Here is a 19,358-nt window from a genome sequence, read left to right on the forward strand (position 1 = left end):
CCGAGGTCTTCACGGGGTTCCTCGCCCTCGGGCAAGCCTCGGGCAAAGCACCGCCTCAAAAAGGCCAAGCGGTCCCGAGCCTCGCCTCTGAGGAGTCATCGCTCGACGACGCCCGAGGGCGGGGCTTTGCGTGTCGAGGAACTCCGCCTCGACAACCCCGATCTCTTGCGGTCCCCGATCCGGGAGAGTTCCCGTGCCTCCTCGCCGAGGCGGAAGGGACGGGCCTCCATACCCCGTACCCCGGGGGGTTCCCCCAGGGGGTCCCTTCGGCGGACTGTGTCCCCGACCCCTTCGAGGTCCCGAGATCGTGCCTCCTGGGGTTCGGGGGCAGTTCGGGTATTCTCGCCAGGCCTCTCCCTTCGGCCCCGTTGAGAAGTCTCGGTCGCCCTCTCCGCCTGCACGGACATCCTCTTTTTCAAAGTTTGTCCATGACATGGCGAAGGCTTTGGGGGTGGACTGTCGGCAGGGTCTCACTATACCAAAGAATTTTTGGAGGAACAGGATTCTCCTGCCCCTCAGTGGGAATCTCCCCGCCTCCCACTTAACAAGGTCCTCCTTCAGACCTTGCTGCGGAACCTTGAGGCACCTCTTACAGTGGCGGTAGTGCCCACCAAGATGGAATCCAAATACCGGACTCTTCCCCCTAAGGGGTTTGACAAGGGGCAACTCTCCCATCAGTCGCTCCTGGTGGAGTCGGCTCTTAAGCGTTTGCAACCTTCTAGAGTCTCGGCTGCTGTCCCCCCTGGGAGAGAGGGTCGGACCCTCGATAAATTCGGCCGTCGTCTGTATGCAAATTCCCAGATGGCCACGAGGGTCCTCAACTATGCTTTCGCCTATTCTTCCTACCTCAGATCTATGGTCAAGGATCTGCCAGATTTTCAGGGGGTGATCCCGGAATCTCACAGGGATAGGTTTGCCACTTTTGCGTCGAACCTGTCCCAACTACGATTCTATCTGTTTCATGCAGTTTATGATGCTTTTGAGCTTGCCTCGAGGGTATCGGCTTGTGCGGTAGCCATGCGCCGGCTGGCGTGGCTACGGACCCTCGAGATGGACCCCAACCTGCAGGAGCGATTGGCCAATCTACCCTGCGTCGGGTCAGAGTTATTCGACGACTCCCTAGAGGCGGCTACCAAGAGGCTTTCTGACCAAGAGCGCTCTTTGGCGTCTCTGGTTCGCCCGAAGCCTAAGCCGTCACCTCAGAGGCCATTTAAACAGCCACCTAGGCGGTATCCTCAGAAATCGACACCGGCCTTTTCGAGACCTCCACCCCGACGCCCAACCCAACAGGATAGAGGGGGGCCCTCCAAGCCTGCTGCGCAGGGGGCATCCAAGCCGGCGCCGTCCTTTTGACGGGATGAGCGGCCGGGGGCTGGCCCCCGCCGCGAGGTCGCCCAACCCCCTCCCCATCGGGGGTCGGCTCAAGGCTTTTGCCAAGGCTTGGTCAGGGATTACGTCAGACGCATGGGTGCTCCGGACCGTCTCAGAGGGCTATTCGTTGAACTTCTCCAGGCAGCCTACAGACAGGCCTCCCGAGGCGTGCCCGTCCAATCGGAGCCAGTTGACCCTTCTCCGAGAGGAAGCCAGGGCCTTGTTGAGCCTCCGGGCGGTCGAAGTGGTGCCTCTCGATCAGCAGGGCCGGGGATTTTATTCCCGTTACTTTTTGGTCCCAAAGAAGACCGGGGACTTGCGCCCCATTTTGGACCTCCGGAAGCTCAACAAGTTCCTGGTCAGGGAGAAGTTCCGTATGTTATCGCTTCCGATTCTGTATCCTCTATTGGACGAGGGGGACTGGATGTGCTCCCTGGATTTGAAGGAAGCGTACACCCATGTTCCGGTGCATCCCGACTTTCGGAAGTTTTTAAGATTTCAGGTCGGGGAGTTGCACCTGCAGTACCGTGTACTACCCTTCGGTCTGGCTTCGTCCCCTCGGGTATTCACGAAATGTATGGTGGTGGTCGCGGCTGCTCTGCGCTCCCGGGGGTTGCAGGTCTTTCCCTATCTGGACGATTGGCTGATCAAGGCCCCGACAAGGGAAGGAGTTATTTCAGCGACCCAACAGACTATTACGCTTCTTCAGGGTCTAGGGTTCGAGGTGAACTTTCCCAAGTCTCACTTGCGCCCGACTCAATCCCTACAGTTTATAGGAGCCGTGCTGGACACGGTTCTCCTTCGTGCCTTCCTCCCTTCTCCACGGCTGGAGGCACTGCTTCGCTTGGGCCGGCAGGTTTCGCAACTGCAGGTAGTGTCGGCTCAACGCATGATGGTGCTTTTGGGGCACATGGCATCTACGGTCCAAGTGACCCCATTTGCCCAGTTGCATCTGAGGATTCCTCAGTGGACCTTGGCCTCGCAATGGCGTCAGGACCGCGACCCAGTATCTCGACGTTTGACTGTGACTCCGTCTTTCAGACGCTCGCTCCGTTGGTGGACCAACTCTACCAATCTGTCAGGGGGTTTGCTCTTTCGCGTCCCTCAGCATCGCAAGGTCCTGACGACGGACTCTTCGGAGTATGCGTGGGGGGCTCATCTAGACGGTTTACGGACGCAAGGCCTATGGTCGGCCGCGGATCATCGGTGTCACATCAACGTGTTGGAGCTTCGTGCCATTTATCTGGCTGCTCGGGCCTTCGGTCACCTCCTGCGCGATCAGGTGGTTCTCGTTCGGACAGACAACCAGGTGGCCATGTATTACATAAACAAGCAAGGGGGGACGGGCTCTTGGCCTCTGTGCCAGGAAGCCCTGCGCCTTTGGACATGGACCGTCTCTCAGAACATCTTCTTGCGGGCGGTTTACATTCAGGGGGAACTGAATTGTCTAGCAGACAAACTCAGTCGTCTTCTCCAGCCGCACGAGTGGTCGCTGAACTCCCGGGTTCTACGCGCAGTCTTCGACCGCTGGGGGACTCCTCAGGTGGATCTGTTTGCTTCACCCGAGACTCACAAACTACCCCTCTACTGTTCTCGGATGTACTCCCGGGACCGTCTCGAGGCCGATGCTTTTCTTCTCGACTGGGAGGGGAGGTTCCTTTATGCGTTCCCTCCTTTTCCTCTGATTTTGAGAACGCTGGTTCATCTAAAATCGACCAAAGCTACTATGATTCTCATTGCGCCTCGTTGGCCAAGACAGCACTGGTTCTCCCTGCTTCTTCAACTCAGTGTCAGGGAGCCTCTGCTTCTGCCTGTCTTTCCCTCTCTGCTGTCTCAGAGTCGGGGTTCGCTGTTACATCCCAATCTTCAGTCGTTACATCTGATGGCTTGGTTCCTTTCCCCTTGACTTCGATTCCTGTTTCTCAGTCAGTGTGGGAAATTTTGGAGGCCTCTCGCAAGGTCTCGACTAGGCTTTGTTATTCCCAGAAGTGGACCAGATTTTCATCCTGGTGCTCCTCGAACCACCTTGACCCGGGTTCAGTTCCTGTGTCTTCGGTGCTGGAATATCTGTTGCATCTGTCGAATTCTGGTCTGAAGACGACTTCCATTCGAGTGCATCTTAGTGCCATTGCTGCATTCCATCAACATCTCGAGGGTCGTTCCCTCTCTCTGCATCCTCTGGTTTCTCGTTTCATGAGGGGTCTTGTGAATGTTCATCCTCCTCTCAAGCCTCCTCCTGTGGTGTGGGATCTTAATGTGGTCTTGGCTCAACTGATGAAACCACCTTTTGAGCCGATCGATAAAGCTCTTCTTAAGTTTCTTACTTGGAAAGTGGTCTTTTTGATTGCGCTCACGTCCGCTCGTCGGATTAGCGAGCTACAGGCTTTGGTTGCGGATCCTCCTTTCACTGTGTTTCATCATGACAAGGTGGTTCTTCGCACCCATCCCAAATTTTTGCCTAAGGTTGTGTCTGATTTCCACCTCAATCAGTCCATTGTTCTTCCGGTATTTTTCCCGAAGCCCCATTCTCATCCTGGTGAGACGGCGCTTCACACGCTTGACTGTAAGAGGGCGTTGGCTTTTTATCTCCAACGTACTAAGTCTCATCGGAAGGTTCCTCAATTGTTTTTGTCCTTTGATCCTAATCGATTAGGACATCCGGTTTCCAAGCGTACCTTATCCAACTGGTTAGCTGCTTGTATCTCTTTTTGCTACGCTCAGGCTGGTCTCCCGCTCTCGGGTCGAGTTACGGGGCACAAGGTCCGGGCGATGGCAGCTTCGGTTGCTTTCCTCCGTTCTACTCCTATGGAGGACATATGTAAAGCTGCCACCTGGTCTTCGGTTCATACGTTCACCTCCCACTACTGTCTGGGCTCCTTGTCCAGGAGTGACGGCCGCTTTGGCCAGTCGGTGTTACGTAACCTGTTTTCCTAAATTGCCATCCTCCCACCTGCCCTCTTTCTGGTTGGCTTGGAGGTCACCCATGTGTGAGAATATCATGCCTGCTTGTCCTGGGATAAAGCACAGTTACTTACCGTAACAGGTGTTATCCAGGGACAGCAGGCATATATTCTCACAACCCGCCCACCTCCCCGGGGATGGCTTTTCTTTGCTTGATATGGAACTGAGGACCACGAGGTGGGGATGCGCCCTCTAGTGGGCGAGAAGGCTAGCACATGCGTGGTGCAGTGTGCAAACTTGAAACTTCTAGCAAGTTTGCTTGAAAAGCTGTCCGCGCTGGGGCTCCGTAGATGACGTCACCCATGTGTGAGAATATATGCCTGCTGTCCCTGGATAACACCTGTTACGGTAAGTAACTGTGCTTTATGAATCATCATCAATTTTATTTGTTTAACTTCTGTAAACCGTATCTTTTTTTTTTTTTTCTTCTTCTTTTGTTTCTTCTTATACTAAAACTTAAGTTACAGCACTTATCTTTTTGGTTAGCTCACTGACGGCTTTGGGACTCTTGCCGACATGTTTTGCCTATTCAGGCTTTTTCAAGGCTGTCCCCTGCATAAAAAAAATCACCTGTTACTGCAGGGTCTCCAATACAGATCCTTTACCCATATGCAATTATCAATATTCACATTTAGTACAATTTTTTCCTTACTGGAATCTACCGCAGTGCACCATCCAGTCTTTCTTTGACAAGATGGCGGTGGTTTTTTGTTTTGTTGTGGTTTTTTTTTTTTTTCTTCTTCTTCTTCTATTTACATATGTAATGCTATTAAGTCTAATCATACTGACCTTTTTATTGCATTTAGAAACCCAGGACTTAGGAATGTCATTGAGGTGCCAGCTCTTGGCAGGGGCCTTAACCCTTGCAAACTATTGATCACACCAATTAATACATTCGGGGAGCTGGGACTCCAGCTGTCTCTTGGCCTGCAACATTTTTGGCATATTGGAATTCCATTTCATTATTATTTGATGATAAATAGCAATAAAACAAAATAAATTAAGTAACCATTTTTATTGGACTAAATAACATTTGTTGACTAGCTTTCAAAAACCAGAAACTTCTTCCTCAGGTCAGGACAGTATGAGGGGAAAAACGGCATTATCAGATTGTGAATGTAAAAGGGAAAGATGTGGGTGAAGATGAGAAACAGGGAGAGATGGATGGGTGATCAGAAGATGACAAAGCGTAGGGTTACCAGATTTTCTCTATGAAAAAAGGAGGACATCTGGTCCCACCCCATTCCGCCTCCAGCTACACCCTGTCCCCAAACAAACCTCCCTAAGCTCGGGACCATGTCTGCGCGGCCATCAATGCAATGACACCACGCACGTGCGTACAACGTCATTGCGTTGATGTCCATGCACGTGCAAATGCCCTCCAGATGTGGTCCTTCACAAACTGCCAGGTTTTAGAAATTCCTCTGGGTACTCGGACGGTTCTCTATTAAGAGGACATGTCTGGGTTTTCCTGGATGTCCGATAGCCCTAACAAAGTAATAGAATTTTATGGGCTATAATGTGATAGAAACCCACATCTTGAAGATCTTGTTTGTGTTGAAGTGTTTCATCATCTTAACTTCAAAGGTCTTAGGTTCCTGGTTTGTTTTAATATTTCCTCTTAGTATTCTGACCATGAAGACTCTGTTTTCTTTTCTTTGTTCTGCAGTAGGTTTTGTATGGGTGTGTTAAGAGATTATCTTCCTATTTGTTTGAAGGATTCAGTCGGAATTTCAAGATGTTTCTCCTCTTGGGTTAGAACATATAATAATAATTTATTTCTTGTATACCGCTATACCAAAGTTCGAAGCAGTTCACAACAAAAAATATATACAATCAATATCTAAAATACAGAATAAACAGTCGATATCTGAATACGATAAAAACAATCAGTAAAAGAATGCATCTGATAAAATCAATAAAAGTTAAGACAATAGAGGCGTTAAGATATAAAATATTAATAAGAATTCGTGGTAGATTTATGCAGGAACGAAACTAAGAGGAAAACATGTCAAACAAGCGTGTTTTTTTAGTGATTTTTCTAAAATCAAAGTAAGAAGTGGCCTCTAGAATTAATCTTCCAAGCCATGTATTCAGTTTGGCGGCCTGGAATGATAGAATTCTACCCAAAAAACTTCTTGTATGGGCATGATTTAAAAGAAGGATAATTAAATAGGTTTATTCTACGAGTACTCCTATTGGAACTATTCATGGAAAACTGGGAGGCAAGATAATCAGGTAGCATCCCAAAAACTGCTTTATAACTAATGCAGGAAAATTTGAACAGAACTCTAGACTCCACTGGCAACCAATGAAGTTTTTGATAGTAAAGGGTAACGTGCTCCCATTTTTTTTTTTTAGACCATATATGATGGTATTGTGGCTTACCTTCGCATAATGAATGTCCAGCTCTCTTGACTGTAAACTGCCTAGAAGTAGCAAGATTGTGGCAGTATAGAAGAATAAAGTTGTTATTATTATTATTATTATAATGGATTTTTGTTTGTATGTGAGAGGTGGAGGAAGTTGCATCTGTCAATTAACTTCTTACATATGTTTGCATAATAATAAATAATTTTATTCTTATATACCGCCAAAGCCATAGTAGTTCGAGGCGGTTTACAATAAAAGGAGCTGGACAATCAGTGAAGATAGGTACAAAGAAGGTTTTAAAGTACATGAAGCGGATACAGGAATAAGAGAGCAGGAACCTGCTGCAAACAATCAGCGAGAGAGGGGCATTGGACAGTAGGCCGATTGCTGATAGAAATGATGGTCTGAGAAGTTAACTTTTCTGTAAACAGGGCCGGATTTATACGTATTGAGCCCTTAAGCGGTAATTGAGGAGGACCTTCTCAATGTTAAACTTAAAACTTACTTCATATTTAGGAGGATTAAAACAACCAACATAGTCAAGAATAATTATGATTATTGCAATTTTTCATTATTTATAAATACTTTTTTTTTGTGAAGTGTGAGGACGTTTGTAACTTGAGGCCCTAAGCGGAAGCTTATATATAAATCCTGCCCTCTTAGTGGAAAAGTCAATTTTGTATCTGAGGAAGGATGGGATGTATTAAAAGAACCGTGAATTGTTGAGTCTCTTCTTCCTTAGTCCAACAAATCATAAAAAAGCCATCCACAAACCGGTAGCATTTAAAGGGTTCAGGGATTTACTTATCAACATGGACTTCCATTAGACGTATTATCTTGCCATTAACTCTTACTATTTTAGCACTGGTCCCATTTTTATGCAAAGAGACCTAGTTACTAATAACTGGAGTTAATGGTAAAATAATGCCTTAACAACAAACGGCAGTGCAGTTTAGAAAGGTTTTGTTTGTCTTACTGCTCTCTTAGCAGGCATTTCTCCTTCTGGGACATGCTTGTTGCAATACCCGTCAGTGGGTGACCTAAAGCTGACCTGTTCGGGGAGCTGCCAGTGCCCACGTTGCTGCAGAGAATTTCTGTGCTCTCTGCACATACTGTGCATTCCTGATTGTAGTTTATGGTATTGCAACACAGCATTGCTTCTGCGCTCTCCTGGCAGCCCTGGGGCTCCTGATCCCAGGGCTTTTGTTTAGCTCGGTATAATGTCCTGATGAAAATGCTCTCATTTTGTGCCTGCCCTGAAGAAGGGCGTATTGGAGTATTTGTAGATTTTATAAATGTCTCAACATTTTGAGAGAGGTTCTGAGCTAGCAGGGGTAAAAAGTGAATTCCACTGCGGCCTGCAGGAAGGAAGAAGAGAAGGTCAGAAAATGCACAGATGTGGCAGTGCTTGTAGATCTTTCTGTGTGAATGACCCAATTCACATGGCCACAGAAAGTACATGAACCCCCCCTTCCCCCATTACCGAGGCAGGGGCCAATGATGTCTTGTGGAGAGCAATTTGCCATTTTATGGAAGGCTGACCCATGCAGTAGTAAGTTTTGATGAGAATATATAGGGACAGTTATTCAGCCCATGGCGATCAGCAGGTATCAATGCTGGGCCTTGTCCAGGTTCCAGCATTGAATATCCAGGTACGTGTAGTCACCCAGAAACTAATTCGTGCCCAGTTAGCTCGTTGGATAAAGCTGTGCCTTTTTGCCCTCTTTATCTGCTTATTTAGTTAGACAACTGAGAGGCCGATACAGAAAGCTACCATGAGGCTAACTGCTTGGTTACCGTGGGTTTAATATGAAAATATCTGGTTGTGCAGTAAAGTACAAAAATAAACTTTCACTACATCTGGGGCAGGGCTGGTGGAAAGGAGTGCATATGTTTAGCTGCACTTTCTCTCTCCTGACCCCACCAGTCTGCCCCAGATCTGTGATGGTCCCTGGTAGTCTAGTACCCACTCTTCTTCCTCACCCCTGCCCCTAAAATAAAAACAAAATCCCTCCCCTGACCAGATCAGACCACCTAAAAACATCCCTGGTGTCGAGCAACCCCCATCCCCCGATCCCAACCACACCTCAATCCAACTTGATTTGACTAAAAAAAAATATTCCCATGATCCTTTGCCCAATCTTGCCCCCGTACATTAAATGAAGCAAGAGTGATGCCTACTTGCTTCTGCACCTGGCAATGTCCTGTGTGGGGACATGTGCTATCATTTTGTTGAAGATGGCAGTGCCAGAGGCAACAGTGAGCAGACATCATTCCTGCCTTATTTAAAGTTTAGGATCCAGGGGTGCCTAGGCAAGGGGTCAGGCGGACCAACTAGATAACCAGGGGCTTTTAAAAAAATTATTTTTGTTAAGTTTAGTTAAGCGAGGAGGGGTTGCCCATAAATGTCAAAGATGTTTTGGGGGGTTAGCTGGGGACTGTTAGTCAAGTTGGGAGTGGATTGCCACTTGACGCCAGGGCTATTTTTTCAGAGTGGGGATGGTTTTTCAGGACATCAGTTTATAAAGTTGATGCAGAATGCCAGCAGATGTGCTTCCCCCACCTCCAGCAGTAAGGATGATATATGGCATGAGGAAGTACGACCATGTAACTCCTTATTACTGCAGGTTGCATTGGCTCCCAGTGGAGGCACGGGTGATTTTTAAGTTAGGTTGTCTATACTATAAAGTCGCATCTGGTGTTGCCCCACTTTATCTTGTTGACAGATTTGTTTTTATGACACAGGAGAAGAGTAGAAAATCTAATGCCTTATTTACATCACTGTCTTTCTTATCAAGCAGCTCATTACGATAAAGATTTTTGCCCATTATTGATTAGATCTACATCTTATTATAGAAAACTTCTGAAGACTCTTCTTTTTTCCAAATTTGTGACTAATTAATTTCTTGTGTATTACATTTTCTTCTTTGTATTTTCTCATAGCAAATGTTTTTGTTAAGCGCATTAAACTTAGAGTTATGCGGTCTAGAAATTTGTTATGTTTATTTCTTTTAGATGGCACCTTTCCTGTCAGTGCCTGATCCAGTCGCTGTTCAGGCACCAACAGGAAGAATGACATTTTGCAATGAGCTATGGATTGTGGCAAAAATTTACATTGCTCATTGCTTAGAACATACCGCTGGGATTTTTGTGCGTTAATTATGCAATAGAACCAGCTCTACTGCTTGCCTTTCTGCATCACCCCCTGAATGTTGCCATTAAACCAGGGGTTGTCAACTTGTGGCTCTTCCTGCATTTGGATGCGGCTCGCCAAGCCCTGACCCTTTACTCTCTCTCCTAACCCCATGATTCCTCCCACTGGGCCTACTGAGGTACCTGATGGTCCAGCGGGGGGGTTTTGTGGCAGGAACGTGGCCCTCTCACTCCTGCCTCCTCACGGCTGCCTTCTAAAATAGCTGCCATGATCTCTCGCAGCTGCTCGCGGCATTTCCTGTAGTATCATGAGCTGCCACAAGCATTCTGAATATTACCGGATGGCCAGCCTCGCCTGCCTGGTTAAACCATTTTTAATGATGTTACATGATGCAATTGAGGGTCATCAGGTATTTGATCTGGCAATGAATAAAAAAATGTCCCCTCCTTGTTTTGCTCTGTTGCTGCCTTTTTCTGTTTCTTCTGGCGCACAGCAGCAGCCACTTTTTCATTAATTGGATTATGCGATATTCTCTGTCTTAACAAGCAAATTGACCAAGGCATATACCAAAAAAAGAAAAAGAAAATACTGTCAAATACAAAACATATGAATATAAAGTTATTAAACATACAGTAACTGATCCCCAGTGGTTCCTGTTTTGGGAGGGCCCCAGATATTGAGATTCCAGTCTTAATGAGCCATGGGGTGAGGGAGGGGGGGAGGATCTGTAAAGATAACAGCAGGATTGAGGATTGAGCCTTTCTGGGAGAAATAATATTGATTACCCAAAGTGCATTTGCTATTTGCTATTGTGGTAGGAGACTCGATCTTGAGAGAGGTAGATAGTCACGTAGCTGGAGGAAGGGAGGACCGGCTAGTGACTTGTCTCCCAGGGGCCAAGACACGAGACGTCTCTGATAGGATCGAGAGGATCCTGGATGGAGCAGAGACAGAGGAGACAGCGGTGATAATCCACGTCGGAACGAATGATGTGAGCCGGAGGAACTTCAGCATGGCCACGCTGACTGACCAGTTCAAGGTCCTGGGACGAAAACTGAAGCGGAATACCCGGAGGGTAGCATTCTCAGAGATCCTACCTGTACCGAGAGCAGATGCAAAGAGGCAGGCAGACCTCCAGGCTGTGAATGCATGGTTGAGGAGATGGTGCCAGGAGGAGGGCTTCCACTTTGTGAGGAACTGGACGTCCTTCTGGGGAAAGAGTAAGCTCTACCGGCGGGATGGCCTGCACCTGAGCACAGAGGGAACTAGACTACTGGCTGCCAATGTGAGGAAGGAGATCGAGAGGGCTTTAAACTGAGGAGAGGGGGAAAGCCGACAGCTGATCTGATGTTGACGCTTCGGACAACAGTATCCAGAACAGATACTGAACGGGCTGACTGCAAGGAGGAAGTAGAGGGACCGGTGGATCTCATGATCAGACAGCGAGGGAAACAACAGGTAAAGGGAGCTTGCTGGGAGGAGGAGGAGACTGAGGGGCATGGAGACACAGGGGGACTGGATGGCAAGAAAGCAAAAGCTGAGGGCATTATAGGGGCTAAACAAGGCGAGGGGGATCGAACAGAGGCCGGGGCCCAGGAGGGGGCAAGAAAACCCAGAGGAAAAGCGGGGAAGTGGAGTGGCGGAAATGTGGGGAAGCTGAAAGCTACAAGGGTAAAGGCGGAGGGCAAAGCAGAAGTACAGGGAACAGGAGAGGCGGCCCAGGTGAATGCAGAGGTGAATGCAGAGGTGGAGGAAAAACGACGAGACCTGCGGTGCTTCTACACAAATGCAAGAAGCCTCAGGGCCAAGATGGGTGAACTAGAGGTCGTGGCCAAGGGGGAAGACCTGGATATAATTGGAATTACAGAAACATGGTGGACTGAGGAGAATCAATGGGATGTGGCGCTGACGGGGTACAAGCTCTACAGGAGGGACAGGACCCACAAGAAGGGGGGAGGCATAGCACTATATATAAAGAACTCTATCGACTCAGTCGGGATGGATATGGCAAAGAAGGCAGAGGGGCTGGAATCGCTATGGGTCAAATTGCCGGGAAACAAGGGTGCAGACATAAAACTGGGGATGTACTATCGCCCACCTAGTACGCCATAAGGAGTCGGACACGACTTGGAAGCTGAACTGAGACAGGAGTGCAGGACTGGAAATGTAACAGTGATGGGGGACTTTAACTACCCGGGGATAGACTGGAGTACGGGTCACTCCAACTGCACTAGGGAAACAGGATTTGTAGAAGCTGTGAGGGACTGCTTCATGGAGCAACTGGTCAGGGAACCGACGCGAGGGAGTGCTACTCTTGACCTCATCCTGAACGGATTAGGGGGGCCTGCAAGCGGGGTAGAAGTGGGAGGACCACTAGGCAACAGTGACCACAATGCGATCAGATTCACATTAGAAAGGGGGACACCCATAGTAAGGAGGACCGCAACAACTGCGCTCAACTTCAAGAAAGGGAACTATGTTGCTATGAGGAAAATGGTGGGGAAGAAGCTCAGAAATATCTTTAGGATGGAGACTGTGGAAAGCGCCTGGACCCTATTCAGGGACACCCTGCAAGAAGCACAAAAAATGTACGTCCCCAATTTCAGGAAAGGCTGCAAGAACAAGCGGTCAAAGGACCCGATTTGGATCTCAGCAGAAGTAAAGAGGGCAATAAATGACAAAAAAGTATCCTTCCGGAGATGGAAAAAGGACCCAACGGAGGAAAACCACCAGGCGCACAGGAAATGCCAAAAAGAATGCCACCGAGAGGTTAGAAAAGCAAAAGGGAAATACGAAGAGGGGCTGGCCAGGGAGGCGAAAAACTTCAAGGCATTCTTCAGTTACATAAAGGGGAAACGACCAGCGAGAGAGGAGGTGGGGCCGTTGGACGATGGGGATAGGAAGGGAATGATTAAGGAGGATAAAGAGGTAGCTGAGAGGTTGAACACGTTCTTCTCGTCGGTTTTCACGAGAGAGGACACATCTAATATACCGGACTCAGAGGAGCTCATGAGTGGGGAACAGGCTGAAAAATTGGAACACATAGAGGTAAGTAAGGAGGATGTCCTCAAACAGATAGACAGGTTAAAATGCGGCAAATCACCGGGTCCGGACGGGATCCACCCAAGGGTTCTGAAGGAACTAAGACAGGAAATAGCGGGCACAATCCAGCATGTTTGTAACCTATCCTTGAAAACTGGAGAGGTACCAAAGGACTGGAAATTGGCAAATGTCACACCTATCTTCAAGAAGGGATCGAGGGGTGACCCTGGGAACTACAGGCCGGTGAGCCTGACTTCAATTGTAGGGAAGATGGTGGAAGCTATGATCAAGGACGGCATTTGCGAGCACATTGAAAGAAATGGTCTACTGAGAACAAGCCAGCACGGATTCTGTAAGGGAAGGTCGTGCTTAACGAACCTTCTGTACTTCTTTGAGGGAATAAGCAGTCGGGTGGACAATCGACATCATTTATCTCGATTTTCAAAAGGCTTTCGACAAGGTGCCACATGAAAGACTGCTTAGGAAGCTGTGGAACCACGGGGTGGGAGGAGATGTGCACAGATGGATCGAGCACTGGTTGTCGGGTAGACTGCAGAGGGTTGGAGTAAAGGGCCAATATTCTGACTGGCGGGGAGTCACAAGCGGTGTGCCACAGGGATCGGTGCTGGGGCCGTTACTCTTCAACATATTTATCAATGACCTGGAAAAAGAGGCAAAGTGCGAGGTCATAAAATTTGCAGATGATACCAAACTGTGCGGCAGAGTTAGGTCCAGGGAGGAGTGTGAGGACCTGCAAAGGGACCTGGAGAAGCTGGAGGACTGGGCAGACAAATGGCAAATGCGCTTCAATGTGGAAAAATGCAAGGTCATGCATATAGGGAAAAAGAACCCGTTGTTCAACTACAAAATGGGGGGGGCATTGTTGGGAGACAGCAGACTTGAGAGAGACTTGGGTGTGCTGGTGGATGCATCACTGAAGCCATCTGCACAGTGCGCAGCAGCCTCGAAAAAAGCCAACAGGATGCTGGGCATCATAAAGAGGGGCATCACAACCAGGACGCGGGAAGTCATCATGCCATTGTATCGAGCGATGGTGCGTCCGCATCTGGAATACTGCGTGCAGTATTGGTCGCCATACCTCAAGAAGGACATGGCGGTGCTTGAGAGAGTCCAAAGGAGAGCGACAAAACTGGTAAGAGGGCTGGAACACTGCCCATACGCCGAGAGGTTGGATAAGCTGGGGCTCTTCTCCCTGGAAAAAAGGAGGCTCAGGGGAGATATGATAGAGACCTTCAAGATCATGAGGGGCAAAGAGAGGGTGGATAGGGACAGATTCTTCAGACTGAAGGGGACAACAGGTACGAGGGGGCACTCGGAGAAACTGAAGGGAGATAGGTTCAAAACAAATGCAAGGAAGTTTTTTTTCACCCAGAGGGTCGTGGACACTTGGAATGCGCTGCCGGAGGAGGTGGTCGGACAGAGTACGGTACAGGGATTCAAACAGGGATTGGACGGATTCCTGAGGGATAAAGGGATCGTGGGATACTGAGAGAAGTATCCAGGAAATAAGTATAGAAACCCGACCAGGTCGTGCATGTGCAAAACCGGAGGGTTAGGACTTCGATGGGAAGATAGGACTTCAATGGGAAACCAGGGTGGCAAGGGGGCCCCTTCTGGTGATTCAGACAGGTGACCTGTTTGGGCCGCCGCGGGAGCGGACTGCTGGGCATGATGGACCTATGGTCTGACCCGGCGGAGGCACTGCTTATGTTCTTATGTTCTTATGCATGTTTTCTCTCTTGTTTGAAGGATATTAATTGAAACGTCTTTGTTTACTTTTGCTTAATCGTACGTTAAATTACAACTGAGTGAGACCAGTCTGCCCAGAAATGAAACCGGGGTTGTACCTGCCATATGCTACCCTGTATGGTTTTTAGGGTTGTATCTGCCGCTCTGTGCAGATTTACCCCCTCTCCCCTCCCCCTTTTATTGTTTTATAGTTTCCCCGCCCCGTGTTATTGTTTTTAGGTTTGCAACTCAACTTCTGCTTAGCGCAGGTTTCTGCCTCTCTGCTTTTTCTAAAATGTGAAGTCATTTTAAGTTTTTCTTGCTTTGCAGTATATTTTTATCCAATTCTCATGCCATATGAACTTTCACATATTCCACCTTGCTGCGCTCGGTATTGGGAAAAGCTCCTCGGAAGGAACACAAGCTTTGCTAGGATTTCAAGGACCACAGGCTTTTTTTCCTCGGAATTATCTCATTGCTTGACCTGGGAGCACTGGGACTGCAAGTATGCAATACTGCGTTCAGTAACGGGCGGGCTCTGTAGTCTCCAGCGTTAGGTTCTGTGGTTTTAGGCTGTCAAGTTTGTGGCCTCAGAAGATCTAAAAGATGTTTTTGTTCTGTTGCTCCTTGTTTGGGGCTTTAAGTTCCTCCCCATTTGGAAAATCTGAGACGCAAGGCAGTGCCTTTGGCCAGTGTTTCATGATTCCTCCAGTACTGTGGTCAAATAATTCTTCCTGTGAACATTTGCCAGCTCCTTCTGCATGTCTGAAGTGGAAGCCTTCATTCAGGAAGGGGTCAGCACTGGAGATGGATGTTGTGATCCCTCTTTTATATTCACTGTTAATTAAGCAGATGGAGAATGTTCGGCTGAGAAAGAATTATTCCTAGAGAAGAAAGTTGTACCACATATAATGCATCCAGTGTGAAAAGAGCATTCAAGCGGAGATAGAAGTGTGTGCTAGCACCTCCTGCTGGCTTATGATGTGTGCAGCTGCACTGGAGCACAATCCATCCTCTGTGGCAGATGATACTATGAAGAATGTCATATGGGGGTACCTTTTACTAGTTCATCTAGCTGCAACACACGCAGGTGGAATTGAGAATTGTTTTAGGGTTGTGCCTGCTGCTCTGTGCAGGCTACCTTCCCCACTTCTGTTTTAGGGTACTCAATGTTGCTCCTTGCATTCTCTGATCTAACCATGGCTCTGGAATATCTTTTATATTCAGTAGAAGTGTGCACATTGTGAAAAGATTTTTAGCCAGACGAAAGGGGTGCATTTTTCACCTTACAGCAGTGGTCTCCAAAGTGCAGCCCTCCATTGGCTGAAATGCTCTTCAAATATTGCCCACTTGATATAGCAACTGCAAGCAGTCTCTTAAGTGTGTTACTCGGGTATCTCATTTATGAAATTTACTACTGTTGACAATCCAAAATAAAGTGAGTTTTTAAAATGTATCTTTGAAGTGTTTTAGAATCAGTATTAGTATTAATTTTTAATAGCCAGTCTGAACAAGCAGGTCAAGGTTTACAAAATTAGTAGTATGTGTAAGCTTGAAATCTTTTGGTAGCCCTCGGAGTTTTCTCATATTCACACTCTGGCCAGTTACGTGAGAAAGGCTGGAGATTACTGCTGTAGAGGGTCTAACTAGGAAATGTAATTACCTGCCTAGATCCCTTTTTAAAAATTTGTCCTCCCCAAGTGGCATTGAGATTTCTTACTAACTTGTCTTATTTCTGCTTGCTTTTTTAGGGACAGTTTCCACATCCAGACGCTCCGGTATTCCTGGTCCTCGGGAAGCTCCAGCAGCCTCTGCCAGAGAGAGAGTATCCCTGCACGGCCAGGCTAACACCAAAAGAGCCTTGGTGAGCAGTGTGCCCACCAGACAGCAACGGAGCCCTGTCAAGCCTCAACCAGGGCATGGAGCAAGCCCGGAGTCTCAGAACAAGAAACTCCATCCTGAAGCCAGGTCCAAGGACCCTGAAATCAGCAGAGTCTCCAGGGAGCTGCAGGGCTCACCTGATGCAAACAAGGTGACAGCAAGAACGCTGGGCTTTCTGCGGCGTGAGCTTCCCCTCCTCAAGCAGGATCATCGACTGTCAGCAGAGAAGCTTCAAGCTACAGCTGAGGTGGGACACAGCAGCAGCAGCACAGACTCTAGCCTCCTCACCTCTGAATCTGGAAATACCCTGCGAACATCTGGCTCCTCCAGCAGTGATCTGACCAAAACGTCTATGTCACCTGATGTGCCAGATTTGGATCAGCGGGCGGACAGAAGCTCTGGGCTTCTGGGTGGGGGCTCAGCAGTGGAACGACTTCATGATGGCACCACTGAGGAGATGCAGACACCTCCACAGCAGCTATCCAGTAAAGAGCAGGTACTGCATGAATTTGTGGTGGAGAGAGTGCAGAGGAACTGCATGAAGCGGCTGAGCCACGAAAACCAGGAGCTAGAGGGACGGTTACACAAGGAGGCAGTAGGGATGAGGGGCCAGGAGAAGGAGTTGCAAGAGGGTCTGGGTGCAAGGTGCTGGCCTGTGGAACTAGAACAGAAGCATAGAGAGCTGGAGCGACTACACGCAGAGCTGCAGAAGAAGGTGCTTGCTGAGCAGGAACAGTTATTGGATTTGCAGCAGCAATTGAGCTGCAGTTTGCGGCATGCAGAAGAAGCCCAGGGAACTATCCGAGGACTTCAGGAAGAAGTGGCTCAACTGCATAGGCTTCTGGAAGCCGAAAAGCAGCACAACGGCACCTTGGCCAAAATTCTGGAGGACCTGAAGGTGGAGAACAGTCATTTGCGGATACAGCTAGAATCCACAGCCGTGGACCATTCCCCAGGAGCACAACTTGAACGGACATGCACTGGACTCCAAAAGGAACTGAGCGAGGCCCATGGAGAGTTGAAAAATCTGCAAGGGCTGTTGTGCAAGGTGAGCCCCCTCCCCTCTTCCCCCACCCCTTTTTCGATCCAGGGCTACTGTGAGGCTCAGATGAAAGACTCAGTCGGCCTATGAAGGAAGCAAAGTCTAGAGCTTTTGGGTTCTTCTCCCATCCCTAAGTGCATAAGAATTCCCTCCTCTTCTTTGATCTTAACAATCTGCTATGTGTACTTACTTAGGAAGCGAGGGAATGAGCGCTGGCTCAGTGGATTAAGGAGCAAGTGTTTACCCACAAAAAGGCTTTTACGAGTAGGAGTGTTTGCTAGAAATTATTCCTAACTTGTTAATGGCTAAAGCAGAAATTCTTATTGTGGGATATTTTGCAGGGAGAGCACAGCTTCAAAATCTAGAGGATAAATGGGATCTATGTGTGTGGATAAATGTCGATATTCCACCAAAGTGGTGTTCTATAAATATAGAAAGAAAGATGACGGCAGATAAGGGCTACAGCATATGCATATATCTTACAGAGTGTGAATTTATCAGATGAAATTAGATGCATAAGTTGTAAAATTACTATAATTTGTGCTCAGATGTCTGGCATTTAGGTGCAAGCACTTACCCCAACTCTGTAGACCTGTGTTTTTCCTGTTATGGAAGCGGTGGCTTAGTGAGGGGGCAGGGGCGGAGTGCCCTGGATGCTAACTTGGTGGGGGCATCAACACCTTCCCCCTCCCCCAGCGATGAGAATGAAATGCACTCCCCCCACCTCTTCAAATCTTTGCAAGCAGCGAGCAGGCACTGCTATCCACTGCTTGCACTGGCCTCATCCCACCCTCTGATGTCACTTCCTGTTTGTGGGATCTGGAAGCGATGTCAGAAGGAAGACTCAGTCAGCACAAGCAGTGAGTAGGAGAGCCTGCTCACGGCTGGCAAAGATTTGAAGAGGTGGGGTGGGGGGGTGATAGGAATGAATACATAAGATAGGCACACGGTGCAGCGATGCCAGGTGCCTCCACCCTGAGTGTCAAGTTACCTTGCTGTTACTGTATAGAAGTATTCTATAAATGAAAATAGGTAGGATTACCAGAAGTCTAGATTTCCCCGAACATGTCCTCCCTTTCGAGGATATGTCAAGGAGTCCGGACGGCTTTTCAAAATCCGGCACTTTGTCCGGGTTTTGTAAAGCTTCCTCGAAATTGCGTCGGGCAGGGCAGGGCTAGAGCGAGATTGGGGGGCGGACTGGGGCATAATGGGGCAGGGATGGGTGGAACTGGCCGGGCCTTGGGGGTGAGTCTAGGGGTCCGGAAAGTAAAATCTGGTAACCCTAAAAATAGGCATCTGCTTTCTTTTATAGAACACTAGTCTTTAAGCCCGTTACATTAACGGGTGCTAGAATAGATGTGTCTGTCTGTCTGTGTTTCTTTATCTCTCTCTCCTTGGCTGCTGTCTGCCCCCAGCACCCACCTCCCCCCCAAATGTCTCTCCATGGCCCTCTTCTGTCTTCCCCCCCAGAGCAAAGCTGTCTGTTCCCAGCACACCCCTTCCCCCAAAGCAGCCCCCTTTCCTTCTCCCGCTGACTCTCTCTCTGGCCCCCTTTCTCTGTCTGTCTTTCTGTCCCTCTCCCTGCCCCTGTGTCTTTCTTTCTTTCTGTCTCCCTCCCTCCCGATGTCTGTCTGTCTGTCTGTCATTTTTCCCCATTTCCCTGTGCAGCAGCATAAGGGGTTAGGGAGTTTCTCAGGCTGGCAAACTGTCCTCTCCTCTCCCTCTCTAATGCTCCTCCTATGCTTTCCTTTTCTTTTCTGTTCTCTTCCTCCTTCACCATCCCCT

At 48.4% G+C, this 19,358-nt stretch overlaps 1 protein-coding gene across 7 annotated transcripts in view; it reads left to right on the top strand.

The window, feature by feature from the left end:
• Positions 1–19,358, top strand: part of SPECC1 (sperm antigen with calponin homology and coiled-coil domains 1) — a 334,491-nt gene that overhangs the window by 145,862 nt on the left and 169,271 nt on the right. For all 7 annotated transcript variants that reach the window (XM_033921588.1, XM_033921589.1, XM_033921586.1 and 4 more), the window contains one exon: positions 16,402–17,579. In XM_033921588.1, coding sequence (XP_033777479.1) covers positions 16,402–17,579 — 1,178 coding nt within the window. The remainder of the gene's footprint in view (positions 1–16,401; positions 17,580–19,358) is intronic.

Source organism: Geotrypetes seraphini, chromosome 15 (genome assembly GCF_902459505.1).
Source record: "Geotrypetes seraphini chromosome 15, aGeoSer1.1, whole genome shotgun sequence".
NCBI lineage: Eukaryota > Metazoa > Chordata > Amphibia > Gymnophiona > Dermophiidae > Geotrypetes > Geotrypetes seraphini.